The sequence below is a fragment of the Ovis canadensis genome, chromosome 2 (assembly GCF_042477335.2).
Source record: "Ovis canadensis isolate MfBH-ARS-UI-01 breed Bighorn chromosome 2, ARS-UI_OviCan_v2, whole genome shotgun sequence".
Classification (NCBI taxonomy): Eukaryota; Metazoa; Chordata; class Mammalia; order Artiodactyla; family Bovidae; genus Ovis; species Ovis canadensis.
Genome location: NC_091246.1, coordinates 240,916,755 through 240,937,889, shown reverse-complemented (window position 1 = coordinate 240,937,889; position 21,135 = coordinate 240,916,755). Strand labels below are relative to the sequence as shown.

The following is a 21,135-nucleotide window of genomic DNA, read 5'->3' as shown; positions in this document are numbered from 1 at the left end:
TTGTGTAACTCACAGATCTGTTCATTCATCTGTTTATTCATTTAATAAATATTTATGGAGCACATACACTATCCCATATACTGTGCTAGGTGCTGAAGAGCAGTAATAAAGGGTATAGAACCGACCCTCTGCCCTCAGAGAGCTTGCAGTAGGGATAAATGAAGCGCTCTGTCAACTATAAAGCCTGGCACCAGTGTCATTTTTCTACTTATCTCTCAATAGGATTGTAATCAGGTTTACTTTAGATTTCTTCATTTCCTTATCTCTATATCCTTGGGCAAGTCACTTTACCTTGCCGGATAACTCCTTATTCATATCCAGTCCAGGGTCTATGCGTGGTTTTAACTATTAATACAAAAGGAAGGAATGCCTTTTTGGAAGAAAAAGTTTCCAGGGGAGGACACCTCACTACAAACAGGACATAGTAGAAGAAGCTGAGAAATCTTAAGCAGCTTAACTTTATTTAGTAGGTGTCCCTCCCAGTTTTCCTCCACCCACTGCTTTCATATCTCATCCCAGTTCCCCGCCTCTAGCAGCTGCGGTCTCTTTAAACGAGCTCGTCTGTGTGAACTAGAGGCTGGGGCCGAAAGCGCGTTTCTTCCCGGTATTGAATGTTAAGTTGTTTGTCCATTCCGGGCTGCCGTCCTGCAGATCCGCCATATTGTCTGCTGAAGCTGCCGCTGAAGCTGCCGCCGCTACCGCCGCCAAGTAGAAGCGAGCGGAGCCGCGATGGGTGAGTAAGGAAACCAGGCAATTGGGGATTCGGGCTGAGACAGTCTCGGAGCTTGGAGTCTGGCGAGAGCCTATCTCCAGGCTGTAGAGGATGTCTGAATCTCCTCCAAATAGATTTGAGGGGAAAAGCCAGGCCGGGAGCGCCGCTCAGGCCAGTTTGGGGCCGGGTTAGGGCCCATGCGGGGAGCAGTCTTTGGGGGTTGGTTCCGGGAATACCTTGTCACTTCTGGAACCCCCACGTGGTGGCCCTGGGCCGGATCGCACGCGTTCCCGGAGGCTAGAAAGGGGCCGACCTTCTGGTCTGTGCCGGGCCTGGGCTTGGGGGCCGGGCTCCAGGCGGCGGGACTGGGGGCCGGGCTCCGGGTGGCAGGCCCGAACGACGCTGAGGGAGCCCTCTCCAGGCGTGTGTCTGACCGACGCGCCTATTAACTGGATTCACTGACTCCCCTGAACTTAGGGAAATCCTGCCTACGTCTGAGAGAGAAAGTCCTCTGGCGAAGGTACGCCAGGCGATCCGGCTCTAGGCCTGATAACCAGGGGCAGCCATGCCAAAAGCAGCTTGGGCCGCTGAAGGCCCGGAGAACTTCCCGAGCCGAGGCGGAAATGGGGTGGTTCGGCTGGGTTCAGAGTGACAGCCCTCGTAGTGGTAGAAAAACAATGCCAATACCTCGTAGTCATGTATAGGTCGGGGACTTTAGGTTTCTGGGCCTGGCCCTGATTAGCAGAAAAGGAGCGACCTGTTGCTCTTATTAAAGGGACTCCAATCAGCAAAGGCAATGCTCAGAGAGATTACGATGGCGAAGTCTTTGGACTTAGGGACAGACCCATCAGTGGTACTTCTTCTCCAGCAATAAAAGCTGTTAAATTTGCTAAGCTCTTCCTGTTGTGCAGGCATTGTTCTGATTGCTTTACATGTCACGTTTTATTTAATTTGCACCATCTATTGAGATAATACTGTTATCCCAGATAAGGAAACTGAGGCTTAGGGAGGTAAAGTAACTTAGGCAAGGTCACACAGTAAGTGGCTTAAACCAGGTGGATCGCTCCAGAGCTCTAGTTTATAGCTGCTTTTTTTTGTGGCCTGGCCCTCTAGTGGTTGGGCTGGAAGAGGGAAAGAAAGCTTTTAATCCTAGGCAAGAGTTGTAAAGGTGTTTTGTTTTTGTTTGCTAGTGGGCCTGCTTTGAAATCTTTAATCTGAAAGAAACTGAACAACTCCAAGGTGAATTGCTAACCCCAACTGTTATGGGTGTTTTGGGGGAGGGGAGCTAAATGAGATTCTGAGATTGAGTTTTGTAAGATCCCTGATCCTGAGGAAACATAAATTATTCCCTTGAGCTGAACAACAATGAGTTTAGAATCAGATCTGGTACTATAATCCTGCCTACTACTTCCTAGCCCTCATCCAGAGAAGTCACTTAAATGTCAAATGCAGTAATGCATATGGAAAACATCTAGCACAGTTCAAAATAAATGTTATTTTCCTTCCTTTCTGAGCCTTCCTTTCCTCTTCTCTAGGGAGGGGGAGGGGACAGTGTTACCCAGGTGTTTAAGAATTAAATGAGATTCCACATTGTCTGGAGACTAGTAGGGCTTCCCCAGTGGCTTACCCCAGTGGATGAAGAATCTGCCTGCAGTGCAGGAAGCACAGGAGACCTGGGTTCAATCCCTGGGTCAGGAAGATCTGGAGAAGGAAATAGCACCCCACTGCAGTATTCTTACCTGGAAATCCCATGGACAGAGAAGCCTGGTAGGTTACAGTCCATGGGGCCACAAAGGGTTGGACAAGACTGAGCACACAGGCACAAGAGCTCTACAAATATCAAAACAGATTCTTTTTCACCTTCTGTGTCTGTTCCTTTCTTTAAGCACTCTAGTTTCCAGAATCCTTCATTAAGGCTGATAGGCCTGTTATTTGCAGTTACAAATAACTGCAACTTCATGAATGAATGAAAAATTTTAGGGACTTTTATGTTATAGATTTTGTGTTGGCCTTCAGTTTCAGCAACATTGCTGCCTCAAAAGGGAAGGAGCTAATATTTAGTTTATTAAGCCCAGTGAAGTAAATTTGGCCATGATTTACTCAATTTTTACAGATTGGGAAACCACTTCAGAGAATAGAACACACTAGTTACAGCAAATCCAGAAGTGAGATTCTTACCCATTTTGCTGCAGAGAAACCTCTAAGTAGAATCACGTTAGTCCTTTTCTGATACACTTTGAAATGGAAGTTCTTCAATAGAGCAGCAAAACCTGACCAGGGTCCTGAAGGGGATTTTTAGTCTAAAGTCAAGTAGCTTCCCCTTTTTCTCTGCAACCCCACTTCAGGCCCCTCCCCCCACCCCATCCCACCTTGCACTTTGTCTTTCTGAATACTTAGCTGTTGGTGGTGATGTTTTGTGTGGGTTTTGTGGATTATTGTTTTGTTATGTGTGGGTTGGTTGTTTTTGTTTTCTGATCCTTATACCACAGAGTGAAATGCATCCTTACATTTAATCCTAACATCAAATTCAAGATGGTTTTGTGTGCGTGCTCAGTCACTTCAGTTGTGTCTGACTCTTTGCAATCTTATGGACTGTAGCCCTGCCTGGCTTCTCTGTCCATGGGGATTCTCCAGGCACAAATACTGGAGTAGGTCGCCATGCCCTGTTCCAGGGGATCTTTCAGATGCAGGAATCAAACCTGCATCTCTTAATGTTTCCTGCATTGGCAGGCAGGTTCTTTACCACTAGCACCACCTGGGAAGGTGGTTTTGGTTATCCTCAGGATTCATGTCAATGTATGGCAAAACCAATACAGTATTGTAAAGTAAAAGTAAAAATAAAAATTAAAAAAAAAGAGTAAACAGGCTTTGAGAAGATTTGGTGTTTAGTCCAAGGCTGGTGATCTAAGCCCTAGGGCTGGGGACACTAACACAGCCTGCCTCACACCTCCATGTCTAGACCCTGCCGTACTTCACTGCCTGACCAGCATACTCTCCTCAGGCTATGGCCTATACTATACTGTTTCTTCTGTGCCAGACTTCACTAGCCTTAACAGACCTTTGTCGTTATTTCATTGCTATTAGGAGTTTTGTAGGGGTGATGCTTGCAGCTCTGGAAGTTATTTGTTTTAACCCTCCTTAGCAGAGACCGCAGACTCTCAAGACTAAGTCTCGGCAGACATTGATTGTTTTTATCAGGTTCCTACCATCCTGCTTCCCCAGTGGTGCAGAAGTTAAAGCGTCTGCCTACATGTGGGAGACCTGGGTTCAATCCCTGGGTCGGGAAGATCCCCTGGAGAAGAAAATGGCAACCCACTCCAGTATTCTTGCCTGGAGAATCCCATGGACGGAGGAGCTTGGTGGGCTACAGTCCACGGATTGCAAAGAGTCGGACACGACTGAGCGACTTCACTTTCACTTTCACCATCCTGCTAACCAGGAATCTGGCAGCACCTTCCCAGCCCCGGGATGATTGATATAGCCCACTAGTCTTGATTGATATAAACTCTAAATCAATCATAATTCTATCTCTCTAGACAGTGATTGATTTAGGCATAGGCAGGTGATACAGATTTTGGCTGATTAGATGTGAAGGGAAGCCTGGAGGACTTCTGAAAAAGCCTTTCTTATTTGCCAAATTTTATTCCTTTTTGCCAGTTTATATTTTAACCCAGGTATCTCACCAAAGTTTGAGAACTTAAAAAGAAATGGGAAAGCTATAGTAATAGTCATTACTTGTATAGAACTTTCTATATGCTAGGCACTAAGTACTGTAATACTAGTTCATTTATTTCTCAGATTCTCACATTCTAGTTGAGAAAACTGAAGCACAAAGAGGTTCAATAACTAATGCAAGGTCAGAGCTAGTAAACAGAAGAATCACTTCCTCAGGCAGTATGGTTCTAACCAAAATATGGGCTATTAAGGACTGTGTTCTGCCTCTGGAAAGGAGCCCTTTTCTGACTCTTGAAATTGCCATTCGCAATGCTGGGAATTCATGAGGCAGAATTTATAAATAAAGAGCAGGCAGTTCTAAGAGTGAGGGTCCAGACGGAAAGAATCTGATCTCTTTGTGATGTTTTGGAACTGTCACTGCCATTGGCCTGTAGGATACTGAAGGTTGCCTCTAGTTTGCAAAACCTTTCTAATAACCCCTGCAGGTCAGGAAGTAATCTAGAACATTCCTTCCAGCCTTGCCTCCCCACCCACCCCATAGTTCCTAATAGCAACAGAGAAGGCGCTAAACTAAGTGTTCCCCAGCCTCAGACTCACTCCCGCGTGGGGTCCCTTTCCTGCATTTTTTGTTAATGGTCAGACCATTGGTCTAGATACTAGGGCATAAGAGAAATCTTACCCTTGGTAAGACTGGTTCCTTACTCTTTTCTTCCTTTCCTATATTGGCAGTTGTTGGATACTATGATCCTCTTACTGATGTCCTCCGTCATCCCTAAATTGTTTTGTGTACGTTTTTCTCAGAGCATAGTCCCAAAAAGACGATTAATTCTGTGGTCGTTAAACTTGCTGAGTCTCAAGCTCCTTGATGTGAAAATATAATAATACTGTTAATGTTGTTAATGAAGTGTCAGTGAAGTATCAATACTAGATGTTAGAAAATACTGTAGGTTGTAAAGGTGTCATTATTTCAGAAACTTTCTAAATCTCTTCTGTAACCTGTACCACAACCACTTCTGCTGCAGCAGTATTGCTAAAACCATCAGATCTTGTCACCCTACTCCTTAATTTAGGAACGTTCATGGACTCCTTATGGTCTGCAGGATAAAATCATAACTCATAGGGTGTGGTATTGAAGGCCTTCCTACTGACTCCATTTAATATTTATCCACATATGCTTCATTCCACTCAGGCGACCTCCTAGGTGTGTATTTCAGCTTTCCTGGTAGAGAAAGTGACAAAAGCAATCCCTTCCCCGCCCGTCTTTTCCTATGGAAATCTTGCCCCTTTTACAAGATCTGGTTTAAAGGCTACCTCCCTCAGGGACCTTTCCGAAATATGTACCTTATGCCTTTCAAACTGGAAGTGAACTATTCTTGTGAATTCTGTAGCACTTTGTTCTTGCCTTTCATATAGTCCTTTTCATGTTTTATCTTGTGTTATAGCTGTTTCATTCTGTAATTCCATTAGAACTTTAGCCAGTTGCTTAATCTCCAGAGCTTTATTTTCTTCATCTCTTAAAATAGGGATGATGATAATATCTGCCTCATAGGAGTGTTAAGGTGATTAAATGAGCAAATGCTTGTAAAGCATTTTAGCATGGTGTTTAGCACACCATGAGTACTCAGTAAATGATAACTAATTGCTGTTAGTCACTTCATTAGTACTTAAGAGAGTAATCAATTTGTCTTTTAGGGGAAGGCAGAAATATTTTTAAGATTTACTTACTTATGTTTGTTTTTGGCTATGGTGGGTCTTTGTTGCTGCATGTAGGCTTTTCTCTGATTGTGGGGAGTTGGGGCTGCTCCTCCTTGTGTGCGGGCTGTATTAGTTGTGGTCCGTGGGCTTAGTCGCTCCATGGCTTGTAGAATCTTCCCAAACCAGGGATCGAACCAGTGTCCCTCTCGTTACAAGGTGGATTCTTAACCACTGGACCACCAGGGAAGCCCAGAAAGCAAAAATACTATAAACACTTGTCGGAAACACGATGAGACAGGCGACAGTTATTCATCATTAATTTCAGCAAATGTTTCTTGAATGCCTACTGTGTGTCAGCTACTGTTCTAGGCCCTGGACATATAGCAGTGAATGAAACAGACAAAAGTATACTTTTCTAATGAAATCCTAGAATTTAAATTCTAATGGGTAATTGAGTAAAATTAACCAGATGGAAACTGACAGGCCAACTAGAGTCCCATGAGATCTGATTGATGAGTTCCAGCCAGTTGTTGCCATTACAGAATGTAGGTCTAATGTTGCCTTATTGCATAACTTCCCAGGCCTTTCCACAATCCCTTTCCCCAGAAGTTGGAAATCTGAATTTTCACATGATTTCTTAGTGGATTAAACATTTTTAGATGTTGCAAGCTAATTTTTAAAATCTAAAAACATCTTGGAAATTCCCTGGTGGTCCAGTGGTTAGGACTCTGAGCTTGCACTGAAAGGGGTATGAGTTCGATCCCTGATTGGTGAACTTAGATTCTGCAAGCCACTGATGCAGCCAGTAAATAAACAGATAAATCTGAGAATATCTACTTCAATATAAATAAACGAATAAATAAATAAATGTTGTTAAGAAACAGAATCTAAAAACATTAAGCTAACCAAAAATAGAAGAATATTTGAGGCCACATATAGCCCCCAAACTGCCTGTCTTATTGATAAGTTTTGCCTTCATTAATATTCTATATATTTTATAAACTGTCTCAAGTAATTTATGTATTTTACCAGATTCTATGTATTTAAAAAATATTTTCGAGCGGTCCACTAGCTAGAACTCGGCACTTACACTGCAGTAGCCCAGGTTCAATCCCTTAGGAAACTAAGATCCCACATGCTGTGTTACCAAAAACAAATAATCTTTAAGATAATTTTAAGTCTTTGGCTTCCTTAGATCTGATTAGCTGGTCACTATGTTATTTTGTGTTGTTTTATTGTGATGGGGCAAGTAAAATTCTGGTACTTAGGATCATTTACTTCCAGAGACATCAGCTCTGCTGTTTCTTTGTTCCTCTTCCTTGCATCATTAACATTCTCTTCCATTCAGTTTCTTGACAGAACTCTAAGCTGTTTATTTTGTAAATGTTAATTTAGTTATCTTATAAATCCACTTAATGAGTTGCAAACCACAGTGTGATGCAGTATGATAAAATGTGAATGAACTTCTTCACCTGCAGATAAAAGTTGCCAGTATTAATAGGCTAGTATATAATAAAGGTAAGCCCTACTAATGTATAAGTACATATTATATACGTATATTAGTAAAAATACGCATGTATGCATTTCTTCCTATGTCCCAGTTGATTTTGTATCTCATACTTTGGAGACCATTATGGTAGTATTTTGAGTGAGCAATCCAATCCACCCCAGCCTAGGGGAGTCAGGGAAAGCCATTAAGCTAATGAGAGCTGACCTATGGATGTGATTTGTCAGCAGCAGGGTGGAAATGATTTCACAAGAAAAAGATAGCTAGGCTTGGTGGTTGGTAGCATTTCGGGAATGATATTTAGACCTAACCCTGATGACAGTGAAATGCCATTGAAAGGTTTTAATCTCAGAAGTGACATGATCAAATTTATTTATTTATATTACTTGAAAGCTCTGGGGAGAATAAATTAAGACTGCTAGAAGATGAAAACCAGGAGATTCTTTAAGTAGTTGGTGTTTTTTTTTGTTTGTTTGTTTTTTAATTTATTTTTGGCTGTGCTGTTCCTCACTGCTGAGCGAGGTCTTCCTCTAGTTGTGGTCAGGCTTTCTATTGTGGTGGCCCCTCCAGCTGCGGAGCACCAGTTCTGGGTGCACAGGCTCAGCAATTGCTGCTTGCGGGCTCCCGAGTTGTGCCTCATGGGCCTCATTGCTCCTTGGCAGGTGGGATCCTCCTGGACCAGGGATGGAACCCGAGTTCCCTGCACTGGCAAGCGGATTCCTAACCACTGGACCACCAGGGAAGTCCCAGTAGTTAGTTCTTAAGTAGTATGGTAGTCCTAGCAAGAGATGTTCACAGAGATTGAGAGAGAGTTACAGTAGAGAATGTTGTTGTTCAGTCACTCAGTTGTGTCTGACTCTTTGCATCCCCATCGACTGCAGCATGCCAGGCCTCCCTGTCCCTCACCATCTCCCTGAGTTTGCCCAAGTTCATGTCCATTGCATTGGTGATGCCATCCAGCCATCTCGTCCTCTGACACCTTCTTCTTCTGCCCTCAATCTTTCCTAGCATCAGGGACTTCTCCAGTGAGTCAGCTGTGTGCATCAGAAGACCAAAATACTGGAGTTTCTGCTTCAGCATCAGTCCTTCCAACAAGTGTTCAGGATTGATTTCCCTTAATATTGACTGGTTTGCTCTCCTTGCTGTCCAAGGGACTCTTAGGAATCTTCTCCAGCACCACAGTTCAAATGCATCAGTTCTTCAGCACTCCACCTTCTTTATGGTCCAGCTCTGGACCACTGGGGTAGCCTTGACTATACAGACCTTTGTCCGCAAAGTAATGTCTCTGCTTTTCAACACACTGTCTAGGTTTGTCATAGCTTTCCTGACAAGAAGCAGTCGTCTTTTGATCACAGTAGAAACTTTGAATTACCAGGCTTGGTTATTGGTTTCATTGGAAGGCTGCAAGTGGTTGGGGGACAGGGGTGCAATTAAGCATGACTCCTGGGCCTCTTGCCTTGAGCAGCAGAGTGGATAGTGTTGCTGTTAACTGAGGTGAGTTTAAATCTGGACATTTCGAGCAATCTCTGTGACTTCCAAGGGAAGATGTCCAAAAAACAACTGGATAGAGAAATCTGGAGCTCAAGAGTGGAGCCTGGGGTTGGAGATAGAGGTTTGATCATCTGTTTATTATGTGGTGGCTGAAACTGCTGGAATCACTGATAGTACCTATGAAAAATGTGTATCCTGGGAGATGGGCTGACAAGATAACCTTTAATGTGCAGGAAGAAATGGATCAGCAGCCTTAATTTGAAGAAAGTTAATGAGTGACTGATGTCTCATAAACCAATGGAGAAGGCAATGGCGTCCCACTCTAGTACTCTTGCCTGGAAAATCCCATGGACGGAGGAGCCTGGTAGGTTGCAGTCCATGGGGTCCGTAGGAGTCGGATATGACTGAGCGACTTCACTTTCACTTTTCACTTTCATGCACTGGAGAAGGAAATGGCAACCCACTCCAGTGTTCTTGCCTGGAGAATCCCAGGGACGAGGAAGCCTGGTAGGCTGCCATCTCTGGGGTCGCACAGAGTCAGACACGACTGAAGCGACTTAGCAGCAGCAGCAGCAGCAAACCAATGGAAAAAGAGTAGGAAAGAAAGGAAAGTGAAGTCGCTCAGTCGTGTCCGACTCCTAGCGACCCCATGGACTGTAGCCTACCAGGCTTTCCGTCCATGGGACTCTCCAGGCAAGAATACTGGAGTGGGTTACCATTTCCTTCTCCAGGGATCTTCCCGACCCAGGGATCAAACCCGGATCTCCCGCACTGGAGGCAGACGCTTTAACCTCTGAGCCCCCAGGGAAGCCCATATGGAAAAGAGTACTTTTTTTATTATAAAATTTTATTTATTTTTGGCTGCACTGGGTCTTCATTGCTGCCAGCAGGCTTTCTGTAGTTGGCAGAGCGGGGGGCTACTCTCGAGTTGCAGCATGAAGGCTTCTCATAGCCATGGCTTCTCTCGGAGCACGGACTCTAGACAGTGGGCCAGAAGTTATGGTGTACCGGCTTAGTTCCTCCGAGGCATGTGAAATCTTACTGGAACAAGTATCAAACCTGTGTCCCCTGCATTGGCAGTTGGATTCTTTACTGGATCACCAGGGGCATCTGGAAAGAGGGTTTTAGGAAGAAGGAAATGGCTGTTAGAATTGAGCGCTGCCAAGAGGACCAGCAAAATAAGGACTGAAGTTGAATTTAGCATCGTGCACTCCATCAGTGTCTTCTACAAAACCAGTCTGACAACATGGAAGCAAATTGGAGTGGACTAAGGAGAGAGGAGAGACAAACTGGTTCAAGAAGTTTGAAATAAAGGGAAAAGAAGCAGATTAATGAGACTTGTAAAGTCTAGGCAAGAGATCATGAAGATCAGAGTTAGGATAATGGCAGTAGGAAAAAGAGACAGAGTCCAGAAATCATTAGGAGATAAAGCCCCTATTCTTAATGATTGGATATGAGGATAAGGGAAAAGGAGTTGTCAAGGGTGACTCACAAGATCTGTCTTGAAAAGCTGAGAAGATACTGACTGGTACAGATCCTTAATCCTTTTTATCAGTGTTTTCTCAACCTTTCCATTTATTGTCACCTTTCTAAGAAGCCTTCTTAGGCATCTTTTTTCCCTAATGCATCCCCCCCAGAAAATTTTAAAACACAGATATACTCTATGGTTTTTTGCTTCCCTGATGGCTCCCACGGTAAAGTGTCTGCCCGCAATGCGGGAGACCCTGGTTCGATTCCTGGGTTGGGAAAGTCCCCTGGAGAAGGAAAAGGCAATCCACTCCAGCACTCTTGCTTGGAAAATCCCATGGATGGAGGAGCCTGATAGGCTACAGTCCATGGGGTCATAAAGAGTCGGACCTGACTAAGCAACTTCACTTCACTTCACTTCAGTATGTCTCTGCTTTATACATAAAAAGAGTAAACATAAAACTTACTTTAATATTCAGTGCAAGGTTAAGAGTGACTGAACAAAATTTTTAGATTAAAGTTAAAAGACTATTTACATTTAGCTAAATTTTATAGCTGTATTTGCTGGGTAACTTTGATTTAATTACTTATATAAAGTATATCAAATTGCATATGCAAATTAGTATTTATAAATACAGAAACAAACTAATCAAAACTTCAAAAATTATTTAAAGCTGTTCATTTTGCAGCAAAAGTGAAACAATAGAAAAAGTCAGTTTCTTGAAATTATTGTTGCTTGATATGAGAAAATAACTTTCAACAAGCTGCTGAATAGTCATTCGGATAGTTAACATTCTTTATTTTTAGCACTTGGCATAATTAATTGGGACAAATTTTAATTTGTTGAATTAAATAATAAAATGTAAAGTTTCAATTACCAGAACCATGGTCACATACAGAAGCACTGGGGATCAAACATAAATAACATCCACATAACAGGCATGCTCATTGCCCAGACCACCTCTTGTCACATCCCTTCAGAATTCAGCCGTCAGTCAAGAGAAAGTCCCCCAGTCGTGGCCGTCTGTTTGCCAAAGCTTTGTAGTACAGGTCTGATATACTTTTTTTTTTTGTCAGCCTTTCATGAAGTCAGTGTCATGGCATACTCAAGAAAATCCAGCAAGAAAAATTAAATACTAGGGAATAAAACATTATCGATAAAGGTTGAGCTTTGGAGGGCCACATACCATTGTAAAATCTAAGTTCTTCCCCTCTCTCATTAACCAGTTTCACCCTTTTGAGTGTATAACACCTCCAGCAGGGTCTGGGATAGAGCCCTGTATAGTCAAATATGATTAATATTTTCTGGCAAAGCATTTGAACGTTGAGTGAGATTAATAAGGGCTGTAAATAGTCTCATGTTAGTTTTTGTTTTTAATATTTATTTACTTATTTGGCTGTGCCTGGTCTTAGTTGCAAGATGTGGGATCTAGTTCCCTGACCAGGGATCGAACCCTGCCCCCTGTAGTGGGAGCTTGGAGTCTTAGCCGCTGGACCACCAGGGAAGTCCCCTCATGTTAGTTTTATTCAGGTTTTGTTGCTTAAATATATTTTGAGGTTATATATACTAAAAATATTCTTAATTTCAGTGCTCTTTTGATTCCAGAAATCCAAGTAAGGGGTTGTGGTCAATGAAGTGTATAAAGAATGAATGAGGAGCAGGTTTATGGAGATAATGCTTACTTAAAAACATTTTGTTTAAAGCATTTGAGGTGCTTATGGAAGATGGGTAGAAGGAACACCTTGAGTGTTAGGTATGACTGCAGATGTGGATTTAAAAGTCATCAGCTCCAAAGAAGCAATTATTGCAATGAGACGTGATCAGAATTGCTTATTTTGCAGTGAGGTAAGTAGAGAACCAGCCCTTTTTAAAAAATCTGGCTCATTGATTCTTACAGCCTAGCTTTGGAAGGAATGAAGATGGAATAGAAGGTAAAGATTAAGAGAAAGGAGCTACAGTGTTAGGAGAAAGGAAGAGGAAAAATCATCTATTAGTGGAGAGCAAGGAAATAGAATTGTTCTTTTGACTCTAACTTCCAGGAAATTGCCCTCATGGGGAATTGAAGATTTTCAGGGTAGGATCTGGGACGAGAAAAGAAATACCACTGATTCAGCATTTAGGGCCTAGACACTTTGACATTACCTCATCAATCATACAGGGCTATAAAGTTTATTGTTAAAAAGAGAAGCAGAGATTCACAGGAGTGGGTAATTTGCCCATGGTTATTCAGTTGGGATGGGAAGCAGTTCGCCTGACTCCCAAATCAATACTCTATCTCACTATATCACAATGGAAGGAGTTGACAGGGTTTGAGGGGCAACACTGAGTGTCTGTCTATAGTACGTCTAATGAGGACAGAGAGGATTCCCTTTGTACATAGGGCCTCAGAAGATCACATTCCAAAGCCAGCTCCTTTTTGGATTAATATACACAGGTTAGAGAAATCCTACTTTTAACTTGTCAGAATGGCTGTTGGAAAAGCTCTTTCTCCTATTAACCAAAGGTTGAAATGAAGACCTGATCGAAGGATTTGTGTAATTCTCCCACAGGTAATGCAGAACCCTCCTTGTCAGAAGACTGGGGATGAAGGGGTGCAGTGCTGCAGAATGGGGACCAGCAGCTCACACTTGTGTCTCAGAGACATTCTGCCTGTGGGCCTTTGTATTTATACCTCTCTAACCAAACTGGTCTTGTTCCTCAAACCAGCCTTGGGTTTTCTGATCTCTTTGCTTTGGACTGCTCTCCCTCCCCACCAATTGCCTTCAGAAATAATAACCATCTAGCCTTCAGAGACTACTTCAGAGCTCACCACACAGTAAAAATAGTTCTCACTTCCACCCTGTGATGTCATTGCACACTTAGATTCTTTTTTTTTTTTTTAAATTTTTTGGCCTTGCTGCTTGGCATGTGGGATCTTAGTTCTCTGATCCCAAGCTCCTTGCAGAAGAACTATGGAGTCTTAATCACTGGACCGCTAGGAAAGTCCTTTTTGGTTCTTGATGGTATGAAACTAAAGTAGATTGTAAAGCTTCTTGAAGGCAGAAACTTTAGCAGAGTGCCTGGCACATACATTTTATTAAGTGAATGATAAATCACTTGTTTATATGAGTCAGTTTAGAGATTTAACCATTTGGATTTTTTTCCCCCTTGATTCCTTGAGCAGTATGAGTACTTGGGAGTTATTCAGTGAATGTTTTGGCATTGACTTAAGTGTAAGGTGAGCGCTTTGGTTTTCCTACTTTTAAGTAATTCATTATAGTTCCTTATAGCACCTAGTGGTAGTGGCAGTGGGGTGTCCCTAGGAAGGTAAGAACCTTTAGATTCTGCGCAGTCTACAAGGGATGTTTGGAGCTTTTCTTATGAAGAAATCAGACTACAGCTATCCTGTTGCTTAGTTGCTAAGTTATGTCTGACTCTTTTTGCGATCCCATGGACTGTAGCCCACCAGGTTCCTTCTGTCCATGGAATTTCCCAGGCAAAAATACTGGAGTCGATTGCCATTTCCTTCTCTAGGGGATCATCCTGATCCAGGGATCGATCCCACATCTCCTGCATAGGCAGGTGGATTTTTTACCACCAGGGAAGCCCGTAGCTATCGTAGACCTCACCCGTATCTCTCGCCACCCCTTACTTCCCCATTTCTAGGTCTGAGCATTGCGTTTAGATAGATAGATAGATAGATAGATAGATAGATAGATAGATAGATAGATAGATAGATTCAAGGGCTAAAAGGACTGGTAAATGCTAGGAGAGAATTAAGACTAGAGAACTGGGACCATCAACTATCTGGTTGATTCAGTGCCTCAGAGTGCCATGCTTCTCTTAGGTCTCGAGCTTTGAATATATTAGTTGTTTGTACAAAAGATAGTTTTCCCCACATAATCTTTTAGCCAGACCTCCTGGTTTATAGATTCAGCTTCGTTTCCTGGAGTGATCATTCTTCAGCCCAGTCCTGTGAGGATCTGCCAGAATATGAGCAGCCTTATTACGGCTCCATTATGGACTAATCCAGTTGTCCAGAGACAAGTCTCTCCCATTGTCTTGGTGATTAGCAGTTCTGACAGGCTTGCAAATAACCCCCTGAGAGCCTCGTCCCGTCAGACTGTTGCAGTACTGTTTTCTTGTTTGCAGTATTGCTTGGTCATAGCTCTGAGAGAAATTCCAGAAGTTTGAAAAACTACTACCAAACCCAGTCCTACCTTGCCAGAAGAGCATTGTATTTTTCACAAAGCACTTTCGTGTGTATTCTCATAGGGCCTTCACTGTAACTCTGATGTGGAGAGGGTAAGGGTAGGAAAATTGAGATCCAGATAACAACAGACTGGTTCCAAATAGGAAAAGGAGTACGTCGAGGCTGTATATTGTCACCCTGCTTATTTAACTTATATGCAGAGTACATCATGAGAAACGCTGGGCTGGAGGAAGCACAAGGTGGAATCAAGATTCTCGGGAGAAATATCAATAACCTCAGATATGCAGATGACACCACCGTTATGGCAGAAAGGGAAGAGGAACTAAAAAGCCTCTTAATGAAAGTGAAAGAGGAGAGTGAAAAAGTTGGCTTAAAGCTCAACATTCAGAAAACTAAGATCATGGCATCTGGTCCCATCACTTCATGGAAAATAGATGGGGAAACAGTGGAAATAGTGTCAGACTTTATTTTGGGGGGCTCCAAAATCACTGCAAATGGTGATTGCAGCCATGAAATTAAAAGACACTTACTCCTTGGAAGGAAAGTTATGACCAACCTAGATAGCATATTCAAAAGCAGAGACATTACTTTGCCAACAAAGGTCCGTCTAGTCAAGGCTATGGTTTTTCCAGTGGTCATGTATGGATGTGAAAGTTGGACTGTGAAGAAAGCTGAGCGCTTAAGAATTGATGCTTTTGAACTGTGGTGTTGGAGAAGACTCTTGATGGTCCCTTGGACTGCAAGGAGATCCAACCAGTCCATTCTGAAGGAGATCAGTCCTGGGTGTTCTTTGGAAGGAATGATGCTAAAGCTGAAACTCCAGTACTTTGGCCACCTCATGCAAAGAGTTGACTCATTGGAAAAGACCTTGATGCTGGGAGGGATTGGGGGCAGGAGGAGAAGAGACGACAGAGGATGAGATGGCTGGATGGCATCACGGACTCGATGGACGTGAGTCTGAGTGAACTCTGGGAGTTGGTGATGGACAGGGAGGCCTGGCGTGCTGCAGTTCATGGGGTCGCAAAGAATCAGACACGACTGAGCAACTGAACTGAACTGAACTAAGTGACGCCCAAGGCTGCACACTTGTTAAATAGCAGAGCAGGAATCAAATAGTCTGTTCCCGGTGTGCCTGCTGGTGGCCCATGCAGCACAGCTGCCTTCTCTCAGCCTAAGTATTTCTGATACAAACCCTTAGAGACAGTCTGCTCATTCACATAATGTTGAATTTTTGAAATAGATTTCAAGCCCTGCACCAGAACTGGGAGAATTAATTCAAATGGTTGTTTTTGTTTTTCCTTTAAAGTGGCAGATGGCCTTCAGATGACTACCTAACTACTTGCTAGTCCCTGCAATTTTCTACTTCCGTTCGTATCTGTCTTGGTATCTTCCGATATTTGTATTCCCTAATCTTAGCAAGAACTAGACCACATCTCATTGACGGATTTAGACAGGCAATGGTTAGGGTGGTAGAATCCAAGGAGGAACATTGACATTTCTTCCAAGAAATAACAAAGGAGTTCCCTGTGGCTAGTATGCTGTTAAGGAGAATATATGTAATAGAGCTTTGATTTTAGTCAGAAAGATCTGGATTAGCGTCTCCCACTTTTTATTATCTGAGGCCTTCTGCAAGTTGTGCCTCAATTTTCTCACCTCTAAAATGGGGGTTTTATATGAGCTTAGACTTAAAAACTAAGTGAATTATTACTGAGTAATTACCAATCAAATTTGAATTGTCCCTGGAAACATAACCCTCTGTAGAGGTTAGAGATGACTTAGGCATTTTGAAGGAGCTTTCAAAGGAGATATCTTGACTTATAGTCCAGATCTAATAGATAAAAACATTCCACCATGGTTAGAAGCTTTGGAAAACATTCTGGACTGGACTTGAAAAGAGGGCTTCATTCACATCAAGCAGTGAGGACACAGATGTGTAATCTTCAGCAGGAGCGTCATGATCCTTGCCTGCGTCGGTACCTGACAGAGGTGTCCTAGCAGGACATGGAAATAAGTAGCGTGACACATGAGAGGAACTTATATACGGCAATAATTTGTTAGTTTAGTAGGTTGGTTCTGTCACAAAAACTTTGAAGGCATCTTAGTGCTAAATTCGTTAAAGGACTTGTGTGAATCATGGGATTACCCTAACATGCTATTGCTATCTATAATACCTAAGAAGAATAGGTATGCATATGCAGAAGAATGAAGCTGGACTCCTACCTTACACATAAAAATTAACTTAGTGGATCAAAGACCTAAATGTAAAGAGCTAAATCTATAAAACTTTTAAGAAAGCATAGGAGTAAATCTTTATGACTTTGGATTAACAGCATTTTCTTAGATATGACACTGAAAGCACAAGCTACCCCTCACTACCCCCCCGCCAAGAAAAGAAAGATAAATTAGACTTAGTGAGAATTGTAAACTTTTGTGCGTCAAAGGGCACAGTCATGGATAATAAGAATTATGTAAGCGCTCACTCATAATTGCTTTATTTTGGCTGACAGGTAGCTGACAAAACAAAATGCAAGTCAGTTTTAATAATTAAATGATTCTTGGGTTCTGCTTATCTACATTCATCTTTTCTCATCTTCTATACAAATATGTATGTTGCTTTTCCAGATTTCGGGTTTGATATTTTTATTTTGTTGAATTTATTGTAAACCACTTCAGATCTTTTGGAAAACTAAAATTTTTAAGTGTTGAGTTTAATATTTGAGAGTATTCATGTGCTGTGCACTGTGCTATAGACTCTTAATCTCAAAGATTTAATGATCTGGAAGTGAGAGGTGATGAGTTGTGACTAAAACAGGGTCATTGATGGTTGTCAGTGGGAATCAATTTATGGTAACAGGTGTCACAGATAAACAAAGCTGGACACTAGTTAAAGTGGTAAGGACAGGTTTTAATCAGTAATATACTATTGCAATAGGGAAAATTGTGAACTGATTTCAACTTTGATTTGTACAGAGTTAACTTTAAAAGGGGAAAAAAAAAAAAGGATGAGGGAACAAGGGTCAAAGTGAGAGAAAACTCCGTACAGTCAGGGAAATGAAAAATTACAAACTGCAAGGAAGGGGAGGTGGTTCACATGAACCCAGCCGGGCTTGCTGCTGGCGCTCATTGAAAGTAGTCTCCTACCCTCCCACAGAGCCTGGGAAGCAGGAGCCCTATTTTCAGATGCTAGCTAAAACTGTAAATTCATGCAGCAGCCTTGAGATTTTCCCAGGCAGGCACTTTTAAGTGTGGCTGGGGTCATCTAGCATTGTGACCTTGAGCTGTTAGAAACTATTAGTGTTTTTTATTCACATCTTTATTGGAGAAGGCGATGGCACCCCACTGCAATACTCTTGCCTGGAAAATCCCATGGGCGGAGGAGCTTGGTGGGCTGCAGTCCATGGGGTTGCTAAGAGTCGGACACGACTGAACGACTTCACTTTCCCTTTTTACTTTCATGCATTGGAGAAGGAAATGGCAGCCCACTCCAGTGTTCTTGCCTGGAGAATCCCAGGGACGGGGGAGCCTGGTGGGCTGCCATCTGTGGGTTGCACAGAGTTGGACACGACTGAAGCAACTTAGCAGCAGCAGCAGCGACATTCACATCTTTATAGGCCACGGTTGAGCCTCCTCGAAAAAGGGCTCAGAGGAGCCTGGATAGAGTTTAGTTAAGGACAGAATCTTTGGTACAGGTGAAAATCAGTCTTCTTAGGGGAATAGAAAGTTCATGAGTGACTCTAAGACCAGGTGAATGGTAATGGCATGAATTCTGAACTAGGGAAGCTAGGGGAAGTAACTGGTTTAAGGAGACAGAAAGTGAGGTGGAGCTAGCCAGTTAGGCATTTGAAAGTACACTTGACAGGTTGTGACACTAGAGATTTGGAACTTGGTGTAAAAGTGGACGTTGAAGCTAAGGGAGACCATTGGGAACAGGAGGCTGCTTCTGCTGAGAAGGACTAAGGGGAGATACACACTGACACAGAGGGACTGGTGGTGTGAAACGTAGGAGCGGTTAGAAAGGTAAGAGAACTGGCAGAAGTTGGTGCCCTCAGAATCACGGGTAGTTTCAGGAGGGCAAAAGTGACCGTCAGTGACAAAGTAGAAAGTGACATACAGTGAATTCTGGCAAGGTTACTGGATGCAGCTGTCTAAAATGTCTCTTTCTGAGTCATTTGTGTCCTGAAGTCTTTTTTCTTCCAAGCTTAAGTTTTTCGTTTGTGTGTGTGTGTCCTTACATCAGAGCGTTTCCATTCAGTTTTCATACCCATTCTGGAGGAAACTTATGGTTTCTGGATTTCTGGGAAGAAGTCTTTTTAAATTCTGCTTTTAGAAGATCTGCTTCCCTCCAGTCCCAAGGAAGATTCCTTTGCTGTACAATTCTTCCCTTACCTTATACTTGTTGGCAAACACGTGTTAAGCAACCGTTATGGCTAGACCATATATCTGGGACAATGTAGGTGTTCAGTAAGTGTTGAGTAGGTATTTGAACAGTGATTCATTCAGCAAATACTTGTATATAGCATAGATGCTGGAAATAGAACAAAAGTTTTGTAGAACTTACACAGCTGATGGAGGAGAACTGATGCAGATCGTAAATAGTGTAATGAAGGAAATAAAACAGGTGTTCTGACAAAAATGGAGTCGCTTGCTTTGTGGTGCCAGGGGAAGGACCTAGCAATTCTAAGAGCTAGGGAAGAGAATTGTGGGCTAAAAGAAAACAGGAAATGTGAGGACCGAGTCCAGAAACAACTTGATAGTTTCCAAATGCAGAGAGCCATTGTGACAGGGGCATTTGATGACTGAGGGTAAAAAATTGAATGAGATGAGATGAAGATACAGGCAGCGCTTTAAATTGTGAAGCTTTTACATGGGAGCAGTGGTGTAGTCTGGTTTTGTTTTGTGGTGGTGGATTGGGGTTGAGTTGTTGTAGTTGCAGGCAAGAAATGACTTTGGGAAGGGGTGCTGTGCTTAGTCACTCAGTCGTGTCCAACTTTGTGACTCCAGGGACTGTAGCCCCACAGGCTCCTCTGTCCATGGGGTTTCTCCAAACAAGAATCCTGGAGTGGGTTGCCATGCCCTCCTCCAGAGGATCTTCCCAACCCAGGGATTGAACACATCTCCTGCATTGCAGGTGGATTCTTTGCCGTTTTGAGTCACCAGGGAAGCCCATGAATACTGGAGTGGGTAGCCTGTCCCCTCTCTAGGGGATCTTCCCAACCCTGGAGCTGAACTGGGTCAACTGGGGTCTTCTGTATTGCAGGCAGATTTTTTACCAGCTGAGCTACCAGGGAAGGGGTGAGAGAGAGATAAATACAGTCAAGATACATTCAGGATTTGTCAGTAGATTTGATCAAAGAGATGTGAGAAGAGAAGGAATCAAGGATTTTTTTTTAACCCAGGGTTTAGAAAATACTTGTAAAATACTCTAGCTGTTGATGAGATCCAACCAGTCCATCCTACAGGAGATCAGTTCTGGCTGTTCATCAGAAGGACTGATGCTGAAGCTGAAACTCCTGTCCTTTGGCCACCTGATGCGAAGAGCTGACTCATTTGAAAAGACCCTGATGCTTGGAAAGATTGAGGGCAGGAGGAGAAGGGACAACAGAGGATGAGATGGTTGGATGGCATCACCAACTCAATGGACATGGGTTTGGGTGGACTCCGGGGGTTGGTGATGGACAAGGAGGCCTGGCGTGATGCAGTTCATGGGGTCGCAAAGAGTCGGACACAATTGAGCAACTGAATGGAACTGAACTGAAGGGTATAAATTAATGACACAAAACTAGAATGTAGGGCATTCATTGAGACAACTAGTCTTTTCAGAGTCAGTATCACAAGTAAGCAAAAGGGTTGGGGGAAAGGAGGACAGGAACGTTGTAGATTAAAAGTGACCAAATGTTGAAATAATGATGATGTAATGTTTTAAAAGTACCAAAATTTTGCCGTCAACTTTGTAGGCATTCACTGTAGTTATCTGCTAAGTAGACCAGCAAGAAGACAGGCAAAATTTAAGCCAGTCTGTGTTTTCTTATGGCATTGTTGATAAGAAAAGGGACCATGTAAGTTTTAGAATATCTTTAAAAAATGATTGCGTTTATTAGTCTCTGTATCTATCACTTGTGTTATCTTCCCACCCTTCCAATCCCAGCATCATAGTGGGTTTTATACACTTTGGAGGAGTTTTGATTTCATTAATTCCAGTGGTACAGGTGTTCACAAAGGGTCAGATGTACTTTAAATTTTATGGTTGATTGGATTTGTGGTTTAGGGAGAGAACTCACTGCAAAAGAAAAACCTGTATTACGAAGTTGAGTTTCTAAAAGTCATATGGTGGGTTGAGGGGGGGAAATCTCTTATGCAGATGTCTTTAGTACTAGTTCTTATGCACCTAGAGAATT

General features: G+C 42.7%; 1 protein-coding gene across 1 annotated transcript in view; it reads left to right on the top strand.

Moving 5' to 3' along the window:
- The first annotated feature begins 525 nt into the window (after window positions 1-525).
- KPNA6 (karyopherin subunit alpha 6) overlaps window positions 526-21,135 on the top strand; it is a 58,451-nt gene continuing 37,841 nt past the window's right edge. The window contains exon 1 of the mRNA XM_069578752.1: window positions 526-733. Within this exon, the coding sequence (XP_069434853.1) occupies window positions 730-733 (4 nt within the window). The 5' untranslated portion in view covers window positions 526-729. The remainder of the gene's footprint in view (window positions 734-21,135) is intronic.